The sequence below is a fragment of the Sphaerodactylus townsendi genome, linkage group LG12 (assembly GCF_021028975.2).
Source record: "Sphaerodactylus townsendi isolate TG3544 linkage group LG12, MPM_Stown_v2.3, whole genome shotgun sequence".
In the NCBI taxonomy this organism is placed as follows: Eukaryota; Metazoa; Chordata; class Lepidosauria; order Squamata; family Sphaerodactylidae; genus Sphaerodactylus; species Sphaerodactylus townsendi.
This window is the reverse complement of record NC_059436.1, coordinates 15,960,650-15,982,387: the sequence shown is the minus strand read 5'-3', so window position 1 is coordinate 15,982,387 and position 21,738 is coordinate 15,960,650. Positions and strand designations below refer to the sequence as shown.

At 45.4% G+C, this 21,738-nt stretch overlaps 1 protein-coding gene across 9 annotated transcripts in view; it reads right to left on the bottom strand.

Annotated features, from left to right (window-relative positions):
• Window positions 1-21,738, bottom strand: part of NTM (neurotrimin) — an 879,909-nt gene that overhangs the window by 136,135 nt on the left and 722,036 nt on the right. For all 9 annotated transcript variants that reach the window (XM_048512955.1, XM_048512956.1, XM_048512957.1 and 6 more), the window contains one exon: window positions 15,924-16,156. In XM_048512955.1, coding sequence (XP_048368912.1) covers window positions 15,924-16,156 — 233 coding nt within the window. The remainder of the gene's footprint in view (window positions 1-15,923; window positions 16,157-21,738) is intronic.

The window sequence follows — 21,738 nt, the reverse complement described above, 5'->3', positions numbered from 1 at the left end:
GCTTGCAGTTTTACAGAACAGATTACTCCAGGCGCTTGCATGAGTTCAATGTTGGAGGTGTTTTTTTTGTCTTGAAACAAGGGTGTCCAACTCTGGCCTTCCAGATGTTCATGGACTACGATTCCCATCAGCCCCTGCCAGCATAATGCTTCACAGATATCACTTCTGCCTAGAACTGTCCTATCACTCAGTCTACCATATTTTTGATGGCATCAGCTCACACGTATCAATCTTTCCAAAATAGAAAAAAAAAACCACAGGGCTTTGCCCTAAGGAAAAAAAAAACAGACACAATTCATGAGCAGGTCTTTCAGAGCTGTTCGGAAAGTCTGATCAGGTTTTTGTTGGGTCCTTACAGAAGGGCATCCCAGGATATGCATCCACATGATTGCAGAAACATCTAATATAGCACATCCCCTAGTTATTGCTTCCAAAAAGTTATTTCATCTGGACACGGTGGCACACTGTTTTCCACTACTGACAATCACATGAACATCCATGAGTGCTTTCTCCCACATCAGACCAATCTACTCCAAAGGGCAGCAGCTCTTCTGAATCTCAGGAAGAGAACGGTACTTTCCAGCCATGTTACCCAAGATAATTTTTAGCTGGAGATGCCAGTAATTGGTTGTAAAAACTAAATCAATCCAATTGTTTTCAACTGCCTCCTGAAGATTGAAAGTAAGGGGGGCAGGCACTCTGCTCTAAGGAAGTTGTTCCATAATCATGGGGCTACCACCAAAAATCTCTTTCTTCTGTACCCCCAAAATGAGTTTAATTAGTGAGTGCAATCAGGAGTAGGGGCATGCATCATTTCCCCCCAAGTTCAAGTTTAAAAGACCCAGTAATGTATGAAAAAGCCTAATTAGTATTGGGTGTGGGGGGAGGGGGAATTCCTGCCCCCCCCAATTTTTACAGGCCTTTTACATTTGACTCTGAAAAAATTACAAGCCACAGAGCTTGAGCCAGCATTCATCCTTGAACCTCCTTTACCTACAAATCCATGTGGCTTTAGTTGGGGGCAGAGGGACATATGAGTGAAGACAGATGCCCCAGTCCCAAGCAATGGAGGGCTTTAAAGGACAACACCAACAACTTGGATTGGGTTTGTCAGCAGACCCACCAGCAATCCAGTCGTAGAATTTAGCACTAGCTGCAGCTTCTAAACACTTTTCAAGTGTACAAATGTACAATCACTATGGCAAGTGTGGGGGAGAGACAAGACAAACAAGGATATAAAGAGACAGAAGGTATGTTCTAGGCAAGGGATTCTGACCTCCTTCCTTCTGTTCTGATACTCCCTGGCATTGCTCACAATGTCACTCTCTCATTATGGGTATAAGAAATCCCACACTGGCCAGCTCAAAGAAAGCTGTATCAGTCAGTATCCCAGGCCACATATATCACAAGATGGGCAAGTGCCACGCGGGCTTTCTATAATGTGTCTCTTCTTCCCAACCTCAGGCTAGGTAACTGCTAATTAATAATAACACTTAGCACTTTCCATTTTCTAAGCGCTTTGCAAGATATTAGATAATTAATCTTCTCATCCCTGCTGTGGTTTGGGCAAAGATTATTATTGCCACTGCAAAGATGTTGATTGCCAGAGTGGAGAAGTGACTTGGCTGGAGGTCAACTGAGGGGTCAGTGTCGATTACTGCAAACACTCGGCCACCCATGCTGGGTGTGGGCTACACTACTTAGGTTAATCTTTGCAAGGAAAGCAAATTAAAAACTGACACAGCCATCTTCAAACATTGTGTTGATTTTTTTTCCCCTTCAGACTGCTAAGTCAGTGTCATGGTGGCATGTAGCCAATGAAGGCATTCCACTGAGAAGGATCTAGAACAGTGATTTTTGAGACCGAGTGCCCAAATTGCAACCCAAACCCCACTTACTTATTGCAACGTGCCAACACGGCAATTTAACCTGAATGCTGAGGTTTTAGTTTAGAAAAAACTGATTGGCTCCCTCTTCCTCCGCCCCACCTGCTCGAGCAGGGGCCAGCCTGCTCTAGCCTCCAGCAAGTCCTGTGCGCACTGCTCTGTGCCTCGCTAGCATCTCTGCCTCCTCTGCCCCCCCGCCCCCGCAGCAGCCACCCAGAGCACAGGCACCAGGCCCGCTAGCCGAGTCCTCCCTTCTCACCGTGGTGCGCGCACATTGTGCTCTGTGGCCCAGGCCAGCCTAAATGTGTGTGTGTTTGTGGGGGGTGATTTTCCGCCCCCCACATGACAAACTCTGTGTGCGCGTGCCCACAGAGAGGGCTCCGAGTAGGTCCGCCATCACTGATCTAGAAGAAGAAGAGTTTGGATTTATATCCCCCCCCCCTTTCTCTCTTTTAAGGAGACTCAAAGAGGCTTACAACCTCCTTTCCCTTCCCCCCTCACAATACACATCCTGTGAGGTGGATGGGGCTGAGAGAGCTCCGAAGAACTGTGACTAGCCCAAGGTCACCCAGCTGGCATGTGTTGGAGAGCACAAGCTAATCTGGTTCACCACATAAGCCTCAACAGCTCAAGTGGCGGAGCAGGGAATCGTGCTCTTAATCACTACACCACGCTGACTCTACCTCCAGAAATCTCATGTGAGCTGTGAGCTCTAGTCTGAAAGCCTCAGGGAAATTTTTTCACAGTTTTTTGTGATGTACAAGAGGAGGCTGGTGAGAGCTGGACTACATGTTCCTTATGATTAAGCAGCAAATATCTTCTTGGATTGTACTTCTTCAAACTAAAGGTAGAACCGTGGTAAGGATTTTTTTTTACATCACTTCAAGGAAAAACCCAGCATATTAAAGAAGGCATCCAGAAATGCAATCAGGTACCTACAGGTACCTTGCTGGTTGTCCCTAGCCCCTCGATGATGCGGTTGGCCTCTACCCGGGCCAGGGCCTTTACAGCCCTGGCCCGTGTCTGGTGGAACACTTTACCACCAGCTATCCGGGCCCTGCGGGATCTTGGAGAGTTCCGCAGGGCCTGTAAGACCGAATTGTTCCACCGGGCGTTTGGAGGGGCCAACCGCTGATGTGTGCCCTCCCCCTCCTTCCCCCCCTTTTTTACGCTCTGGGCCCTTAATTTTTATGGGGCCTTAGCTTTTTGGGTCTGTTTTCCGGGGTGGGTTTATTATGTTTTATGAAGTTTTTGTCGGATGCCGCTGTAATTTTATTCAATTCGCTGTTTTAATTGGGATTTTAATGTTATTGTTGTTATTATTATGTTGTTCACCGCCCAGAGCCCTTCGGGGGAGGGGCGGTATATAAAATTGATTATAAATAAATAAATACATACATACATACATACATACATACATACATACATACATACACAGAGAGAGAGATACATACATACATACATACATACATACATACATACATACATACATACATACATACATACAGTATAAAGGAGAACACATCAGCAGACAGCATGCAGAACTTCTTTAACACAAAGAGGGCTGTCTTAATGCCTGGGCATGCTGGAGAGCTGCCCGGGGGCTCCATGAACATAAGGGCCCCAGGCTAATCTATATAGGTTGTGATTTACTGTCAATAAATAAATACTATACTACACTATATGTATTTGTTATTGGAAAATGCATATTTAGCACGTGTTTTACTAAAGATACTAAACAATATTAATGTTAGGTTTTTTTAAAAATAACAATTGGATACCGGCATTCGCCTCTGATTTAGTATTGCAGTCACCTCTGCAACCAATTGTGCATGTATACGAGAGAATTTCGTATCATATCATAAGTTTAATTTCATGCACTGCTTTGCCCAGGAGCCTACAATGCTGACAAAATGATCCTCCCCCACAAAGTTTCTGAGGGTAGCTGTGCCGGTCTGCATAGAACAGCTAGATTTCTGCCCCGTAGCCTCTCAGAGACCAATAATCTTTTGAAGGGTTTGATAAAGGGAGCTTTGACTCTTGAAAGCTCACACTTCAAAAGACCATGTTGGTCTCTAAGGTACTCCTGGATTGGCATCTCGACGCTTTCCCTCAAAGGTTGCTCAGCCGGTTTAGCAGAAGATGGGATGCTTTAGGAGAAGATCCAATTCCAAATGTGCATGACTCTTCTGAGTTATTGTGAGCATATCTGTCAAGGGACCTTAAAGCCAAGATCTGTTGCAGAGTCAGGTCAAGCAAGACAGAACCAAGACGGCTGAAGTGTGAGTCCTTACACTCCAGGGTAGCACCATCACCAGCCCCTTTTCTACCCTGCCTGCCAGAGACCAAGGAACAAAGATCTCCTGGGACTAAGATCAAAAAGTCATCCTTGCAAGGTAGGACATTTTGTCCTGTTCAGCCCATGCTGAATCAATATTGTGAAGAAAAACCCCAGAGATAAGATTGAAAATCATCAATCATAATCAATGGGGCAATGCCAAGTGATAGAAAAGATTTTCTGAGGCAATAGTTAAGGGTGGCCATCCATACTTTAGCCCCCACTCTCATGAGGCCTGTTTTAAGTCACAAAGTGGCATTAGAGAAACATTTTGGAACCTGAAGGGTAATCTTACAAATTGAGATTTTACCTGTTCCAATGTTGGGAAATTGGTGAGGGGACCCAACATGGCACCATATAGGAGTTGCACAATTGACTTGGCTTCAGACAATTTTGGCGCTGCAGGAACATAGTGGCCATCTTTCGTCTTAAGAAATTTAAGGATGGAAGTTTTGTCCTTCTGTGCATTACAGTTCTAATATGTATTTATCCTTTTAATTGCAGGTATCTTATTTACCTTACGTTTGCCTATGACTGTAATAAAGACCGATTGATTGGCTGAGCAATTGATTGAAGGTAAGACACTTAACAAGGTAGTTTTAGGAAACAATCAACCTGGCAGCTATAGCCAACAAGGGCTAACATATTGGATTCAGACTGTAACATCCTGAATTCCAGAATATCACAAGATATAACTAAAGTGTTTTATGGTAAAATAGTGCAGGAATATTCAATAAAGAGCAGTGAACAGTGAGGATGAAAATAATAAAGCTATAAGCCTTAACTGAACAAATGTACTCATTGGTTCAAGATCCAGATGTTATCAGTAAGACTGTGTCCAATAGAGTTTCTCTTTCAACACAGGGGAGGATTGAAAAACTGTCCTTCACCTGCAGCTGAAGATGTCCCTCTTCTAGCACCCCACATAGATATGGCATGTGATAATTCACAGAGCAGTATAAATGTTGCCAAAGGAAAATGTAGAAAGTCACAGTTCAGTGTATTGTGGAAGGATTTCACAGCCAGAATCTATGGGCTGTTCGGGTTTTTGGGGGGCTGCGTGGCCAGGGTCTGGTAGTTTTTCACTCTTGACATTTTGTCTGCATCTATGTTTGGCATCTTCAGACCATGTCAGACTACACAGGGAAACTATTGAAATCCACAAACACTGGGACAGTTTCAACCAAAAGGAACCTGGATACTGATACTTAAAACAAAACAAAACACCAAAACCAAAATCTAGAGACATTCAAATGCCAACAGCCAATGAACTCCACCAGGACACATGCTAATATAGTTGCAAACAAAATGGCAAATGAGATTACAAATGCAACAGCAATGCAACTGCACCTACAAATTAACTCCACCCAGACACATGCAAATGTGCTTCACCCCAGAGGCATATCTAGGGAAAATGCAGCCCGGAGCAAAATCTGAGTTTTCCACCCATCCCGCCCCCTGCATGGGTGGTTACCCTCCCCCACCACAACTAAACAACTTTTTTTGCACCAAGTCTTCAAGTCAGTCTATGGACCCAAGGGGAAGGAGGAGGGGTGTGGGGGTGATTTTCTGCCCACCACGTGACTAAATGGCCACAGCTCGGGGACATTTGACCCTATATGTTCCCCTGGCCAGTATGCCCCTGCTTCAGAACCCCTCTCCCACCTATGATGTGAACAAAACAAATACTTCACCATACAATCACTTCACATTGTGCCATTATGAGAAACACATCTTACCATGATATGCCTCTGAAGATGCCAGCCATAGTTGCCAGCAAAATATTGGGAACAAAAATTACCAGGCCTTGGCCACACAGCCTGGAAAACCCACAACATCCCACAGTGCCATGTTGCAACTAAACAGCAAGAAAACCACAGGAGGAAAAGGGCTCATCGGAGACCAAGGGAAAGGCTGCTCATATCTAGGGAACATATCACTTGCCAGGGAAGGCTGGTCCCAGATGTGCAACCCCCTGGCCAGCCCAATGCTGATGCACACAAGATGGGGCCTCCCTCCAGCTGACTCCGGCATCATCTATTTTAGCAGCTGGGGAAGACATCAGAGCTGCTTTTCACCTGAGTTGCACAGCTGGGCTACCAGAGCAGACAGGTAATTAACTATCAAACAATGGCCAGGATTTAGAGATTAACCCAGAGCACGGAAGGACTGGGAAAACTCATTCGAACTAAACAAAAGGGGAGGGGGCGATTAGTTGCTTTAGTCTCAGAAGTGAGAGCCAGATAGGGCCAGTGAAACTGATAAGATTCCAGAAGGCATAAATATCCCTCTGATTCTTGAGGGGAGGGACTTTCCTCCACTTCCCGGCCCCACTTCTTGGGCAAGAATTCCACCGTTTTCTGTCATGCAAATGCTCATGTCTAAGTGAGATTAAACACCAGCAGGCACACACTGCTCTGCAAAGTCCATTTCCAGGCGAGCGATAAGAGCAACTTCCCTTAATGCATCTTACAAGGCGCGGAGAATGTTTTCGCGCACAGTGCAAATACAAATATACCCTTTGTCTCCTCTGACTCTTTCACAGAGAGCAGCCAAGCTTGCAAAACTTAAAATGGACAAAGAATTGTTCGAGGAAAAGAAGAACTTGCAGAAAGTAGGGGGGAGCAGAGAAAGAGAGGGCACCTTGCGAAATTCCAATTCCTGTGGATTGGGTGGCTTTTTATTCCCAGAGCTTTCTTGCAGCGCTGTTCAGATTAGGGTCAAATACGGATGGAGAACCAGGAGGCAAGTGTGGTACAGGGCTTAGAAAGTCAGGAAGATCTGGGTTCAAATCCCCACCACCAAGTTTGCTAGCTGGTATTACAGTTAAGAGTGGTGGACTCTAATCTGGAGAACAGAGTTTGATTCTCCACTCCTCCCCATGAGTGGCAGACTCTTATTTGGTGAACTGGATTTGTTTCCCTGTTCTTACACAGGAAGCCAGCTGGGTGACCTTGGGGTAGTCACAGTTCTCTCTGAACTCTCTCAGTCCCCCCTTTCTCACAAGGTGTCTCATGACATCCCCTTCCCACGAGGTTGTGGGAAGGGGAAGGAGTTTATAAACCATCTTAAAACTCTTTACTGTTGAGAAAAGCTAGAGTGTAAACCCAATAGGGATGACATGAAGATAAAATGGGAAAGGGAGGACTAGAAAGCCACCATGAGCTCCCTGGATACTAGATAGAAGGGTCCTCTTATAGGTTTGCATAATCAAAAACAGGGGTTCCCCCTAACCACCTGGTGGGCACTTTGCATTACTCATGTCCCGCTGCTTTTTTCAACCATAAGGAGATTCAAAGTGATTTGCAAACTCCTTTCCCTTTCCCTTCCCCTCCCCACAACATGCACTTTGTGAGGTAGGTGAGGCTAAGAGAGTTCAGAGAGAACTGTGAGTAGCCCAAGGTCACCCAGCAGGCTTCATGTGGAGGACAGGAGAAGCAAACCCAGTTCACCACATAACAGTCCACAGCTCCTAGCCATTACATTATGCTTGCTCTCCAAGTGAGGCTGAGAGAGTTCTGAAAGAACTGTGACTGGCCCCAGGTCACTCAACAGGCTGCATGTAGAGGAGTGGGGATTCAAATCCGGTTCACCAGAGAAGAGTCCACTGCTCCTAACCACTACACCACTCTGGCAATAGGACTGACTTTGGAAAGTGTTCTGAGTGGTTTATCCAAGTAGAAAGAAAAGAGCAGGTTCATGCGACACAGTAATACTACAGAGGTCTGGATGTCAAGCCCTTCTGAAGGGTCCATCCATCACTGGTGATCAAAGGAGCATAGGGAAGCTGCTGTCAGGAGGGGAAGATCTTCCTGCCTTCTGAGGCTGGACCCTAGAGACACTGCAGCTGACCCCAGGGCACAATTTAATTGCTTGTCCAGCACCCCCTGTGTGTACGGCCCCGCTATCTCGTTTGCTGGATTTTGCCTGAAGGCCCTTTCTTATTAGCGGGAGGACATCAAGCTATATTGAACGTTTCATATTACACTCTGCTCTCTCGCTTTGGATGCAGCCATCCAGGCCTGTTGTCGGCCTCCAACGATCCCACAGAACATGATGAAAGTAATTTCCACGTGGACAGGTGGTTAACCTCAGCAGTGGAACACTTTGCCCATTTAAAAAAAATAGCAGGCAATTCTGGTATGAAAGAGGAACGCTTATAGGAATCGGTTTCGGAAGCAGAACGAGATCCTTACAAGCAGAACACAGGCATGTTTTGAATAAAGAAAAGAGAAAGGGGAGCCAGCTGACAAGGCAATTTAAGAGATGAGCGAAGGTTTCTTTTTGATTCTGTCACAATCTTTGTTACGGTTATTGAGCCTTTCATTTGTTTTTTATGCCACCCATGAGTACACAACGTTTACATGCCATTTTTAATGCTGTATGCCATTTCTGTGCAACTCATGAACAAAGTAACATTTTAAAAGTGCTAATTTCAGCAGCTTGATCTCATCAGGTCTTGGCCCTGGTTAGTGCTTGGATGGGAGACAAGAGCTCTTTCCGCATGGGCCCTTCTGCACGGGCCTCCGTGCAAAGCTTGCCCACATTAGCTCTGGGGCCTTCCTTGTGGAGCTGTGCAAATGGCCTGGGGCTGAACCAGGCTCATGTACCCCAGGGTTTATTGGCCCGTGTGGAAAGGGTCAAGCAATTCCAGGGTTGTTACCAAAGGCAGGCAGTGGCAAACCACCATTGTTTGTCTCTTGCCTTGACCTCGATGATCCAGAAGAAGAGAAGAAGAAGAGTTTGGATTTATATCCCCCCTTTCTCTCCTGCAGGAGACTCCAAGGGGCTTACAATCTTCTTGCCCTTCCCCCCTCACAACAAACACCCTGTGAGGTAGGAGGGGCTGAGAGAGCTCCGAGAAGCTGTGACTAGCCCAAGGTCACCCAGCTGGCGTGCGTGGGAGTGTACAGGGTAATTTGAATTTCCCAGATAAGTTTCCACAGCTCAGGCGGCAGAACTGGAATCAAACCCGGTTCCTCCAGATTAGTTACACAAGCTCTTAACCTCCTACGCCACTGCTGCTCCAGGCCAGACTAATCATGTCAGATTGCGGAAATTTTACCAAAATGATGCTGTAAACATAATGAAATGTTGGACAAACTCCGTTTAGGATACAGGTCCTTCTGCAACTGTTCTCAGAACATCTACTTCATCAGGATTTGAGTTTGGGCTGGTGTTTCTCTGAGTTGCTTCCTCCACTGCATTTTCCCACTGACGGAGCATTTTGGTTCCTACTATTATGCATTTCTTCAGAAATGTTTGTGCTCTGTATCAAAAAGGTTTTGTTATCAGTCTGCCTCCTATGGGAATCTCGGTATCCAAAAGTTGCTCGGAAGACTCACCGGCAATTTTTGTGTTGTGGTATTTTCATTTGTTCTGCCTGGTGATTCGAAGTGTGTCTGTATCTGATATGGGTACATCTGCATTTCTTCTTGTTTCATCCATCAGTGGTTCAAGACTTTTTAGAGTTCTTGCTAACTTACTGGTGATTTCTTCTACAGTAAGCAATTGAAAATGTTCTCTTAGAATTGCTTAGTTCATGTCTCTTGGGTTCAAACATATTCCTTATCTGATCTCTTCCAGCACTGCACACAACAGCGATTGCGTTAACCCTTCCTGTGGGCTCTTCTGCTTTTATTATTATTTTCAGACTTCTTTTTCCATCTGACTCTGTTCTTTTTGAATGTTTTCCTTCAGTGCCACTGGAACCTTTCTCAGTTGCACATGTGGATTTCTTTCTTTTTTTAATGGAGCATTATTCTGGCAAGCAGCTTCAAGAGCCCGTGTGATGTAAAAGTAACAGTGTCAGACTAGGAGCTGAGACACCCAGGTTCACCCTGCCACAGGAGCTCACTGTGTGACCTTGGAACCAGGCACAGACTTTTAGCTTAACCTACCTCAAAGGGTTGTTGTGAGGAGAAAGTTGTAAGCCACTTCAAGTTTCCATTGGGGGAAAAGGCTGGGTATAAGTGAAAGCCCTGGGGTTACCAACCCCCCGTGTGGCCGCTAGAGATTTCCCGGGATGACAACTGATCTACAGACAGAAACGATCAGTTCCCCTGGAGAAAATGGCAGCTTTGGAGAGTGAAATGTATGGCATTATACCCCGCTGAAGTCCCTCTCCTACCCAAATCCCACCCTCCTCAAGCTCCACCCCCAAAATATCTGGGTATTTCCCAAGTGGGAGCTGGCAACTCTAACCAGGGCCTGGTGATATCATTTTGAATAGCAGCGCTTCCACACATTTTATGTTTGGTGTCACAGGCTGAAAATGTTTGTAACGATTATTGCAAGCCACCTTGAACCACAATAAAAGGCAGGATATAGTTTTACAAAACAAATAATAAATAAACATCACTAGGTATGTGCCATATGGTATGTATGCATAGTCCCAATCATATGTCTTTGAAGCAAAGGGCTTTACAGCACAGTAAAAAAAAATAACTACATTAACTATGTGATAAATGTAGTTGAGATTTCAGTGGCAATTATTCCTTTCCATCTCCAGTTTATATGAGCAGTAGATGCCGCAAAGCAGACATGCACAAAAGTCTCAGAAGAAGAAGAAGAAGAAGAAGAAGAAGAAGAAGAAGAAGAAGAAGAAGAAGAAGAAGAAGAAGAAGAAGAAGAAGAAGAAGAAGAAGAAGAAGAAGAAGAAGAAGAAGAAGAAGAAGAAGAAGAAGAAGAAGAAGAAGAAGAAGAAGAAGAAGAAGAAGAAGAAGAAGGTTGTCGGCTGGCCTGGAGAAAAATGCCTGGTCCTTTTAATAGCGGCTTAATGGGGTGCTCATTTACCAAGTGATGTGACCTACCCGCATGCCATGAAAAATGTCACCTGCCCATTTCCCCACATTAAACCTCCACTGAATAAACAGGATACACTTTTTCTCCAGGCCAGTTGGCAACAATGCATGAAGCGTTCCTGAGGGTGAGTTGCCAACTTTAAGTACAGACCTGTCTTGAAACACTTGCCTGTGGCTGGTATTTAAACAAACAAACACAAAATAATAACACACTACCAAATTCAAATTAGTCCCAGCCATGGTGGTAAAACAGAGTGACTCCAGTCTAAGCACATTGAACACACTGTTAGACCTATTACAATTTGCGGTCAAAACCTCCTGCTACTTGGAATTCCAGCTGAGCTGTATTTAGCCATTCGATTCAGGTCACATTTGCCAACCGCTTGCAATCTTTTCCTGGAATATGTTACAAATCTGTTACCTGAATGCTGAAGCACTACAATTTTCAGTGCTTTGATATTTCCTCCCACCCCACCCCAAACTCTGCATTGATGTGTTCCGCTTAAAATTCACAATTCAGTGATCAGTGATGAGAAGGTCCAACATGGCTCATCTTACAGAGATTAGAAATTCTGCAACTTCAGACTTCTGCTTGTTCCTGTGGGTGTTGACATATCTTTGTGTGAATCGTTTTCTTTCTATCTCTTTCTCTCTCGCTTGAAGCTTTTCAGCAAACTTATTACATTTGCCATTTTCTGTACCCACATGAATGCATGCAGATGTCCCATGCTGGTCCATCACAGGAAATATTGTCTACTCTGACTGGCAGCTGCTCTCCAGGGTCTTAGGTAGAAGTTTTTCACATCACCTTTTACCTGATTCTTGTACCCAAGATGCCACGGATGAGAGGTGTATCTAGGAAAAATGTAGCCCAGTACAAAATCTGAGTTTTCCGCCCGCCGACCCCTGGTATGGGCAGCTGCCCTCCCCCACCACAATCAAACAACTTTTTTTGCACCAGGTCTTGAAGGAGGAGGAGGAGTTGATCTATGGCTACCAGTCTTGATCCTCCTTAATCTGAGATTGCAAATGCCTTAGCCGACCAGGTGCTCAGGAGCAGCAGCAGCAGAAGGCCATTGCTTTCACATCCTGCACGTGAGCTCCCAAAGGTACCTGGTGGGCCACTGTGAGTAGCAGAGTGCTGGATTAGATAGACTCTGGTCTGTTCCAGCAGGCTCTTTCTTATGTTCTTATGTTCAATCCCCCTCAAATTCATAAATTGGTCACATATACCTTTCTGGTTTTCCCTTTACTCTCAGATCTACTGTGCCATGTATTCATATTTAACATTTCCAAGCCCCTAGAACTCTTTGAATGTATGAATCAAAATCTCTCTTCCTTCTTCATGAAGAAAAGCTGACTCAGGAATATCCTAAATTCTTAGCGACTCCATTAGTAATGAGGTGCAATTCAAATATTTGTTTCCCATTTTCTCCAGCATTTTCTTTCTCCAGTCTCTGCCTTGGAGGGCTGTAAGTGTTCTGTTGTTTTGCTTCATTGTTTTACATTCAGTTTCCTGCACCCATTCACAAAGCCTGGAGTTCCTGCATCCATTGCAGTGGGTGTCCATTTTTAACCATTTTCTGACTAGGGATGCCAACTTCCAGGTAGAACCTGGGAATCCCCTGGAATTACAGCTTATCTCCAGACTATCGAGATCAGTTCACCTGGAGAAAATGGATGCTTTGGAGGGTGACCTCTGTGGAATTGTACCCTACTTTACTTTATTTAGATTTGTATTTTGCCCTACCCTGGCCAAGCCAGGCTCAGGGTGGCAAACAGAACAGTAATAACAGCATTTGTCCTCCCCAAGTCCCATCCCCAAATCTTCAGGAATTTCCCAGACTGGAACTGGCAACCCTCCCCCCACATCTCCCACCAGTGCCCAGAGGAGACATGTCAACCTATCCCTGATGCATCTAATACAGAACACAGCAATATGTACAGCTTGAGAATTTGAAATAGACTTAACAGATAGCATCAACTGCTCTTATTTACCAGCAGCCTGTCTGTATTTTCTGATATTTATCTCTGGCACATAACTGCCCTTATTTTGCCTTCACGGTATAGATTCATCTGGCCTGGCTCACTTCTGACTTCAGGAGAGAAATCTTGAAGTCATAGAATGCAGTAAGGTAAGTGGGGGAGGGGGTAGTTTTTTGCTTTTCTTATGTAGGAAAAAAAATCCCCCTCCAATCATCACCCCTTTTCATACAGGTGAAGGACCCTGTGCGATCTACTTTCGCTCCAACTCGCCTTGAGTCAAAAACATTTTTGGAATTGCATCCGTGGTGAGGATTCTACATGTTACTTTCAATGTCAGTGTAAATTAACCTATGTGCAGTGACAACAGAGAGCCATCTTGCAACTTCCCCTCCCCATTAATTTCTAGGCAAACTGAACACTTGCCTGCATCCTTCCACTTAAATATCCACAATAAAAAGGGCTAGAGACATACCCCGGGAATTCAAAGAAAACAGCAAATCTTGGTAATAGATGTTAAAGCCCCTTAGCAATTACTGACTTTTCTAAAGCCTTCATAAAGTGCCCCCCCCAGCAACTCAGTGGGAAAAATGGCAGTCACAAGGGGCCAACTGTAGAAAAATTGTGTTGATGTGACCTTTGCAAATGCACACTTTCCCATCCAGATAATGCACGAAAGCCAGAGAAAACCTGAAAAGTGGACCACTGGAGAATGATATGGTGTGGATTTTTTAAAGTCAAAGTTTGGAAGCAAAGACAGCACAAAACATCTGTGTGGGAGAAGCCCAGGGGACCAGTTGTTGAAGCATAAATGAATACAACACACAGCAGGAGCGGAAACCTTCAGCAATAATAAGGGGGGGGGTAAACTTTTTATGGAGGGTAGAATTGACCAGGAAATATTTCTTGGTGAGAGAAAAGGAGCACTGCAAGACATAAAATATCTCAGTTTTCATCCACCACTGGAGGGTATATATACAATTATTTTGCATTCCATCACAATAAACCACACATTATTTATGGCTGATTGCCAAAGGCCATTGCAAATCTTAATGTAAGAGGAAGGGGGAATAATAAACCACATTGTGTTGCTTTATGTTGTGTTACACCTTGGAGATGGCTGCATTTCACCAACCAGGCCTTTCTATATATATATAATAATATACTTTTCCTAGATCCAGCAAGGTTCTGGACGCTCCCAACTCCAATTAACTTCAAAGGCCATTAAAATGAGACCTTGCATTTGGGTGACAGGGTGTGAGCTACCTTGAAAGAACAACATCATGTAAAGCTTTCATGGACAGAAATTATTTGCTCTCTTGCGAGAACCCGATATCTTGCTTTCACATTACGCACACACCAGCAAATGTGTAGGATTGATTTTAAATACCAGAGGATATCAGGAATGTGGGTCAGGAAACAGGGCAGGAGAGCGAGGATGGATCCGATATAATTACACTTCCTCAACTTCCTGAGAGCAGTTTCAACATTTGTGTGTGTGTGTGTGTGTGCGCGCGCGCGCGCATGATCACCTTTGATTTAAGAAATGTGGACAGGTAATAAGAGCTTTCAAGATAAACAGAATGCCTGGGCTAGAGATGCATCCCCCTCCCCACTTTCCTTAATCTTTTTTGTTGTTGTTTCACAGGTAATGGAGACGGTGAGGAAGAGAAAAAAAATCTCCCTCTATTTAGTTTTCTTGATTGCTTTCAGGGGAGGAAAAAAGAGTCTTGGAATTTTTCTGCCCTCATATTCATTAGTCCGTCAATAACGCTCAGGCCCGCCATATCGACAGCGGATTAGCTCAGACCGACTCAGTGTACAAGACCAATGCCTTTCTTAACCCAGCTTGTTTCCAAATCAATACCCCCATCAGCATTTGAAAATTAGCCCTAGATGAGATTCCAATAGTCAAGCTGGTGTGTCAGGCTAAGAGAGCTTCCAGCCAACTCTTAGAGAGACGGCTGATGGCAAAGGGATTAGAATCTTGTTGGGGGTTTTTTTCCACTTTAATCCTGACTCGGCAGCGTTCTGCAGTTCTAAGAACGCTCAGCAGCGTTCTGTAGTGTTTCATGTGCATCATAGAATCATGGAATCATAGGTCGTTTCCGCACAACAAAATTATACCTGTGTACCACCGGTTTTTTTTAACCTGGGTCTATTTTATCCTGGTTTCTCCCTCTGCACAGCTGCCTGTTTCTTTCCAGAAGCCGAGTTAGAACCGGGAGGTAATACTCCATTTCATTTGTATTTACACCGCAAGTGCATCCCCACATGTGCAAACCTCTTGATTGGTCAAGAGCAAAGAGGGAGGAAAAATAAACCGGTTCTGCTCCTGTGGTTTTTGCACAGCAGTGGAGTCATCCCAGGATATCTGAAAAGAATCGCCAATTTGGTGATTTTTAAAAACCTAGGCTAAGGGGAATATCACGGGGCAACACGGGGGCCCGCTTGCTTTAGCACCAGGAACTGTGCAGAAAATTTGCACAAACTGGGATATATCACTTGCCCATCCCGGGTAAGAAAGGGCCATATAGGCAATCAAGTCCAATGCAGAATCAGCCTAGAGCGACCCTGACAAGTGTGCATGCAGCCACTGCTTGGAGACTGCCAGTGAGGGGGAGCTCATCCCTCCCTAGGCAGTTGATTCCATTGCTGAGCTGCTCCCACTCCATAAAGCAGCCTGAGAACTCATGAGCAGCAGTAGTGGTCAATGGCCTTTCATCTGATTGCAGGGAGGTGTCCAGTGGGGTGCCACAGGGCTTGGTATTGGATGAGAGGAGCCAGTGGGGTGGGGTGGGGAGGGAGGCTGAATGATACAGGTTTATTTGACCTTGAATCTATCAAATACTTTTCAACAGGCCATAGGATGCATCCTCAGCAGGCCTGACCCGCTTCCCTCCTGATCCCTACCTTGCACGATAAGATGGACCCGCAACGTTTTGGGGTGATTGTCTGTTTGCACGGAGCAGGTGTAGGGCCCCTCGTCATACACGTCCACATCCTTGATCTGGATGACGTACTGGGTCTGGGTGTTGGTGACCAGCTCCACTCGGGAGTCCAAACACCACTTGTCGTTGCCCGCAAAAAGGATGCTGCTGCGGTTCAGCCAGGCCACGCGGGTCACCCGGTTGTCCACGAGGCACCTGTGTTGAAAAAGAAATAAGCAGAGAAGGCGTCAGAGACTATCACTACCGGCAAAAAAACATTAAAAGAGGTTCTCTTATTTTATTTCTGACTTTGTGTCTCCTCTCTTTCCCTTGCTCCTTTTTTAAGCTTTGCTGCGAGCAGCAGTTTCTTTCTTGTGGGCCTGAGCGCCTCGGTTCTCCCAAGAGGGAAATATCAGCACTTTACCTGGATCTGAGTGATGTGCTCCAGGCGTCCTGCTCCATCTCAAATTGTAACCTTAACCCTCAGATCCATTCTGGAGATTTTCCAAGGAAATAATATCAATTATCTCAGTGTCACACGGCTTCGAGCTCTTGTTAAGCTGCTCCCTCGAGCACCCAAACACCATTTTCAAAGAGGATCTCTTCCCCTGGTCATCCTGAAATCTCCGCTCTCTTAAATTCTTCAGCCACAGGCATGACCAGCATCTAGCTCAAACTTATCTTAAAGTTCATGAAACTTGCGTTGGACTTTGGTGGTACTTCTTAGCAAAATTAAGTCAGGATTGCAAATCTGTCATCTACGCATTCACGACCCACCCACCCTGGGGGAGGGGACCCAGCATCTAGTTAGGACCCACTCACCCTGGGTGGAGAAGGAGGGGGATGGCAGCTAGGATCTGATCATGGCCCACAAACCATGGGGGGAAGGGGCAGGAAGGGAGGTCCAGCTTCTGGCTGAGGCCCATCAACTGTGGGGGAAAGAGGGGGAGGGGGGAGGCTGGCATACCAGGTGCCAGCCCACCTGGTATGCATTTCTTAGTATATTCTGGCACAACTTCAAACTGCATGGGGAATCTTGAAGGATGGTTTAGGAATCATTCACTTAACTGCCCTGACCTGAATGTCCCAGGCTGGCCCAATCTCACCAGATCAAGGAAACTAAACAGGAATTACTAGGCTAGAACCAGGCAATGACAAACCACCTTGGTTACTCTCTTACCTGGGAAACTCTGGGGTAGTTGCCATAAATTGTCTGTACCTTGGTTGAACTTTCTACCACTACCATCAAAACATTTTACATTGTTCTATCCTCACAACACCTCTGTGATGTAAGGTTGCCATCCACCAGGTGGGGCATAGCATTACAACTTTACCTCCTCAAATAATGTGAGATGGTTAAGTGGAGATCTTAAGTGGGACTCAGAGAGTCTCAAATGTGGGAAATGGACTAGTTCACCCCCACACTTTCATTGCCCATTCTGGGCAATGTGGAATGAAGAAACCATGGTTGCCTGGTCTCCAACAGTCCCTTTAACTGTTCCCAACCTCTGTACAGAAGTTCCCTGTGGCTGAGTGGAACTTTGCTGCCTGAAGAGTTCCCCCTGCTGGGCAGCCGCCTGATCCACATGGCGCAGATCCATGGTGTCTGCGCAGCTGCTGATTTCCCACCACACCAGAAGACCTCCCACCAGTAGCCCTTGTTGCTCGCCATTGCTCTTAGCAGTGGCAGGAGAAATGCATTAAAAATAAACACCTGAGATGTGCGTAGTGTGATGTTACACTGCTCTAGGAATTGCCAGAAACACTATGGTTTTACCATAGAGTTTCCACCAATTCCTACTGTGACATGGCATCATATCCAGCAGACCCCTGACTGCTCAAGCTTCCTCCAGTTGCTAGGCAAGGCAACCTTAGAAATAATATTCTAACATCTCTTCAGCAAATATGGGACTGTCTTACGTTAAGAGCTCAGTCATGCATGCAGATTTTCCACCTGCCTGTGTGAATGCCACTGCAGGAAATACACCACAGACAGACCTTTCCTGCCGTGTCAAACACAAGGTTTTTCAGAAGTCAATTCACACATTTAATAGCCAGTCATGGAGGTCTGTTTCACACATGTATGTGCATGAACTGAGTTCTCTGCTTTTGGTTATTGTACATTTGATGAGTGGGAGGCAACCAGAGCAGGCGTTGCCCTGGGTGCCATTTTACCCCCTATGCCTCTGCTATCTACTATCACCTTTCCAGCCCCAGAACAACATTGGTAACCACTATACAACACTGCCTTTCCCACTACCAGCAAGAACAGGAAAAAAAGTTTCTTTCATATAGTCAAATGTGGATTTGGCTTGCCCAAGCCCTACGCATTTTATAAAGAATCATGGCACATACTGAAGCTAGACTACTAAGGATGCAGCCCTGTGTTGGAGAAATCCCACTGAACATGATGGAACCAGCACTAGGGCCTTATCCATGCCATGGCAATAGATGTGTGACAATTCTTTTGCAAAGCGATAAAGCAAGCACCTGTTCCCATTTGCCACAAAATTAACATTGTTATTTCTAGTATCATCATCCACAACTGCTATTCTATTTATCTGCTTTCTTTTGCAAAATACATTTATCTCCTGCTTTTCTCCCACAGTACTCTATTTTGATCCCACCTTTCAGGCGAGTTAAAGCAATCTGAAATCCAACCACACACAAAGTGTCCATAAAATCCGATGAAAACAACAAACAATCCTCTACATCATCGGCCTCACCAACTCTTTTATGTTTCTGCACCGCTCCAAAGCACTCATATTTGAATGACGAATTTGAAATAATGCAGAAGTTGGGATACAGGTGGAAATCTCCACAAATTTCAGATGCCTGTAAATAACCCATATCTTTGTTCGATGCTTTCTAGCGCTCGCTTTCCCTTCCCTTCATTTGGGTATCAATCACTTTGTAACCTCATTTCATGAGCCACTTCTCTTACCCATTTTGGCTTTCTCGCTTGTCCTTGGTTCCAAATTTTGAACGGCGCTGTTAAGCGTAGGCATCGCACGCCGAGGCTTCTTGCCTTGACAGAGAAACCGCCCAGTGACTGAGCCAAGCAGGCTGAGATAGGTTTTGTTTTAAAGCATGCTTCATATTTAACAGCCCTTATAACTCAGCAGAAGAGCTTTGTTAAAAGGCCAATGACGGGGGATAATGTCCACGCGTAAAAACTACTCAGGCTAAAGACACAGTGTTCACATTTTGTCCACAGATTACTCCATTACTTCACCCCCACCCCCATTTTTTTACAACAGCGAGCGCACAAACTGATTCCCGAGTTACCGACTGATGGATCACTGAATATTACATAGATGTCACCCAACACAGTAGAGTTAATGGACCACATGTCAGATTGCTGAAGTCAATGAACCAAAGCCACAGTCTCTGTATAAAAAGGGGGCACAGCAGATTACACGGGTTTGCTACAAGGCCTGGATTGAATATCAGCACTTAATTGTGGCTTGCATGTCAACTTTTCATTCTATCAGCTACACCGGCTCCAGGTGGAATGCCGAATCTAGTTCACGGTTTTAATTTTGACTTGAAGCCCTAAACAGTCTGAGACTGGAATCCCTGCAAAGACTGCCTCTCTTGATATGCCCCCCCTCCCCCCTGAGCACTATGCTCTCATAGTAACAGCTTACTAGTGACCCCAATGCAAAGAAGTGTCTGGCTGTCCTCTCCTGCTAGCCAGTTTTATGCAATTTTCTCTGCTGTTTGCAGTACTGTTGTACAACCCCCCTTTTTTCTGTATGCATAATGTCCTCAACTGATGCCAGGGTATTTTTGGCCCTGGCCCCAGCCAGGTGGAATGCTCTGCCAAATTAAATCAGGGCCCTGCAGAATTTATCTCAATTCCGTAGAGCCTGCAAGACGGAGCTGTTCTGCCAGGCCTATAGTTGAGGACAGTGACTGGTATGTTCCATCTTAGCTGGCTTCCCTCTCTTTCCCTTTCTTTGCCTAAGGTGTACTCAGAAGCTACCCAGAATTCTAAGAATCACCTGGGAAGGAAGGGGAGAAGAGAAATTCTGTTCTACATTGGTATGATCTACTCTCCCAGAGTGCCAGCATGGTGTAGTGGCTTAGATCAGGTGCACTCTAATCTGGAGACCCGGGTTTGATTCCCAGCTCTGCCACTTGATCTGTGGAAGCTTATCTGGTGAATTAGATTAGCTTGTGCATGCCAACACATGCCAGCTGGGTGACATTGGGCTAGTCACAGTTCTTCAGAGCTCTCTCAGCCCCACCTACCTCACAGGGTGTTTGTGGTGAGGGGGGAAGGGAAAGGAGTTTGTAAGCCCCTTTGAGTCTCCTTTCAGGAGAGAAAGGGGGGGATATAAATCCAACTCTTCCTCCTCCTCTTCCTCCTTCTTCTTCTTCCTCCTCCTCCTCCTTCCAGGCAGTGCTTAACTAAGTGGTACCCAGACTACACTTATCTGGACATTCTAGCCTCTGAACTTGACTTCTCTCCTTCAGAAAATGCATCCTGCTACTGTTAGAAATAAGGGAATACAGAAGGACCAACTCCTCCCATATTTCCCTGTGTGCCAATTACAGTCCTCCTGTTGCTACTTTCTGGTTTTTGGCATCTATTCAGCGCTGGGTCCTTTTCAACAGTGATTTGCATCTTACAGAACTCCCCAAAGGAGGTGAGTCAGGAAACGGCCTGAGAAGTCTTCAGGAGGCCATTTGGTTTGTGTGGCCTTTTAGCGGGTCCAAGCTGTAAGCATTATCTTGGTGGAGAACGAATGAATGGAGTTTCATTCTGTATTTTGTATGGTTTTAATTTGGAACCCTGACCTGCAAGGGTCATAAATGTTTTAATAAAATAAATAAAATCAGGATGAAGAGAAAGCAGAGGAGATGTGATCAGGTCTCACACTAAGAAGCAGTCAAGGAGGGGATGTGGCTCACTTGAGCCTCTAGGACCCAAGTTCTGTCCATGGAATCTCCAGCCAAAGGATTCACTGTGTGAAAAACCTCCACCTCAAGCTCTGGAGTGCTATTCCCAATCTGAATAGAAAATATTGACCGTGATGACACAGGTCTGATTTGGTAATGAGGCAGGTTCCTCTGTATTGACGTATAGGAAAGAAACATACTTGACTTCTTCAATAATCCAGGTAACAGAACTGTTTTGAAACGCCTGTGGAAAGAGGTCACCTCCATTTTGCAACCTTGTCCATGAGGCCTGATCTATCTCTCTGCTGCCTTTCATAGCAACCAAACTCCCTTCCCTGAGGTGGATCTTGCTTTACAGTAGGGCTACCTATGAATGTGTAAAGATGTTTTCTATGTTTTGTGGTTTGGGGTGATACCACTGGAGATAGAACAGCAGATTCTGCTAAAGGTTTCCGGCTGTCGGCTGCCCTCTGACGAAAAGAAGAGTGTTTCTTTTACACCAGTGGGAAGGATTTTAAGAGAGTGAGGAGTGGGGGGAGGATCTCTTTTTAACTCTCCTTCCCGTCCCTTCCCTGCACGCCTGACCTTTGCAAAAAGCTCTGTCCCATGGACCGATGGACAATAATGGAGTCAGACGGTGTGTAATCCAAGCATTCCCTTCTTCAAATGGTCATTTAAGTGCTTTTGAAAAGCAATGGGGCTCAGGCAACGCATGAGGCTAGAGTGAAATAAGTGTTTTCACCCTTCACAGCGTCTGCTCACACAATCGCTCCTTATCGCAGGGACACGCTCCTCAAGCCCGCAAGATTTAGAAAGCTCAAGAGGCCCTGCCTTCCAGATATCATTCCTGAAAGCTCCAGGGACACACACACACATATGCACACACATAC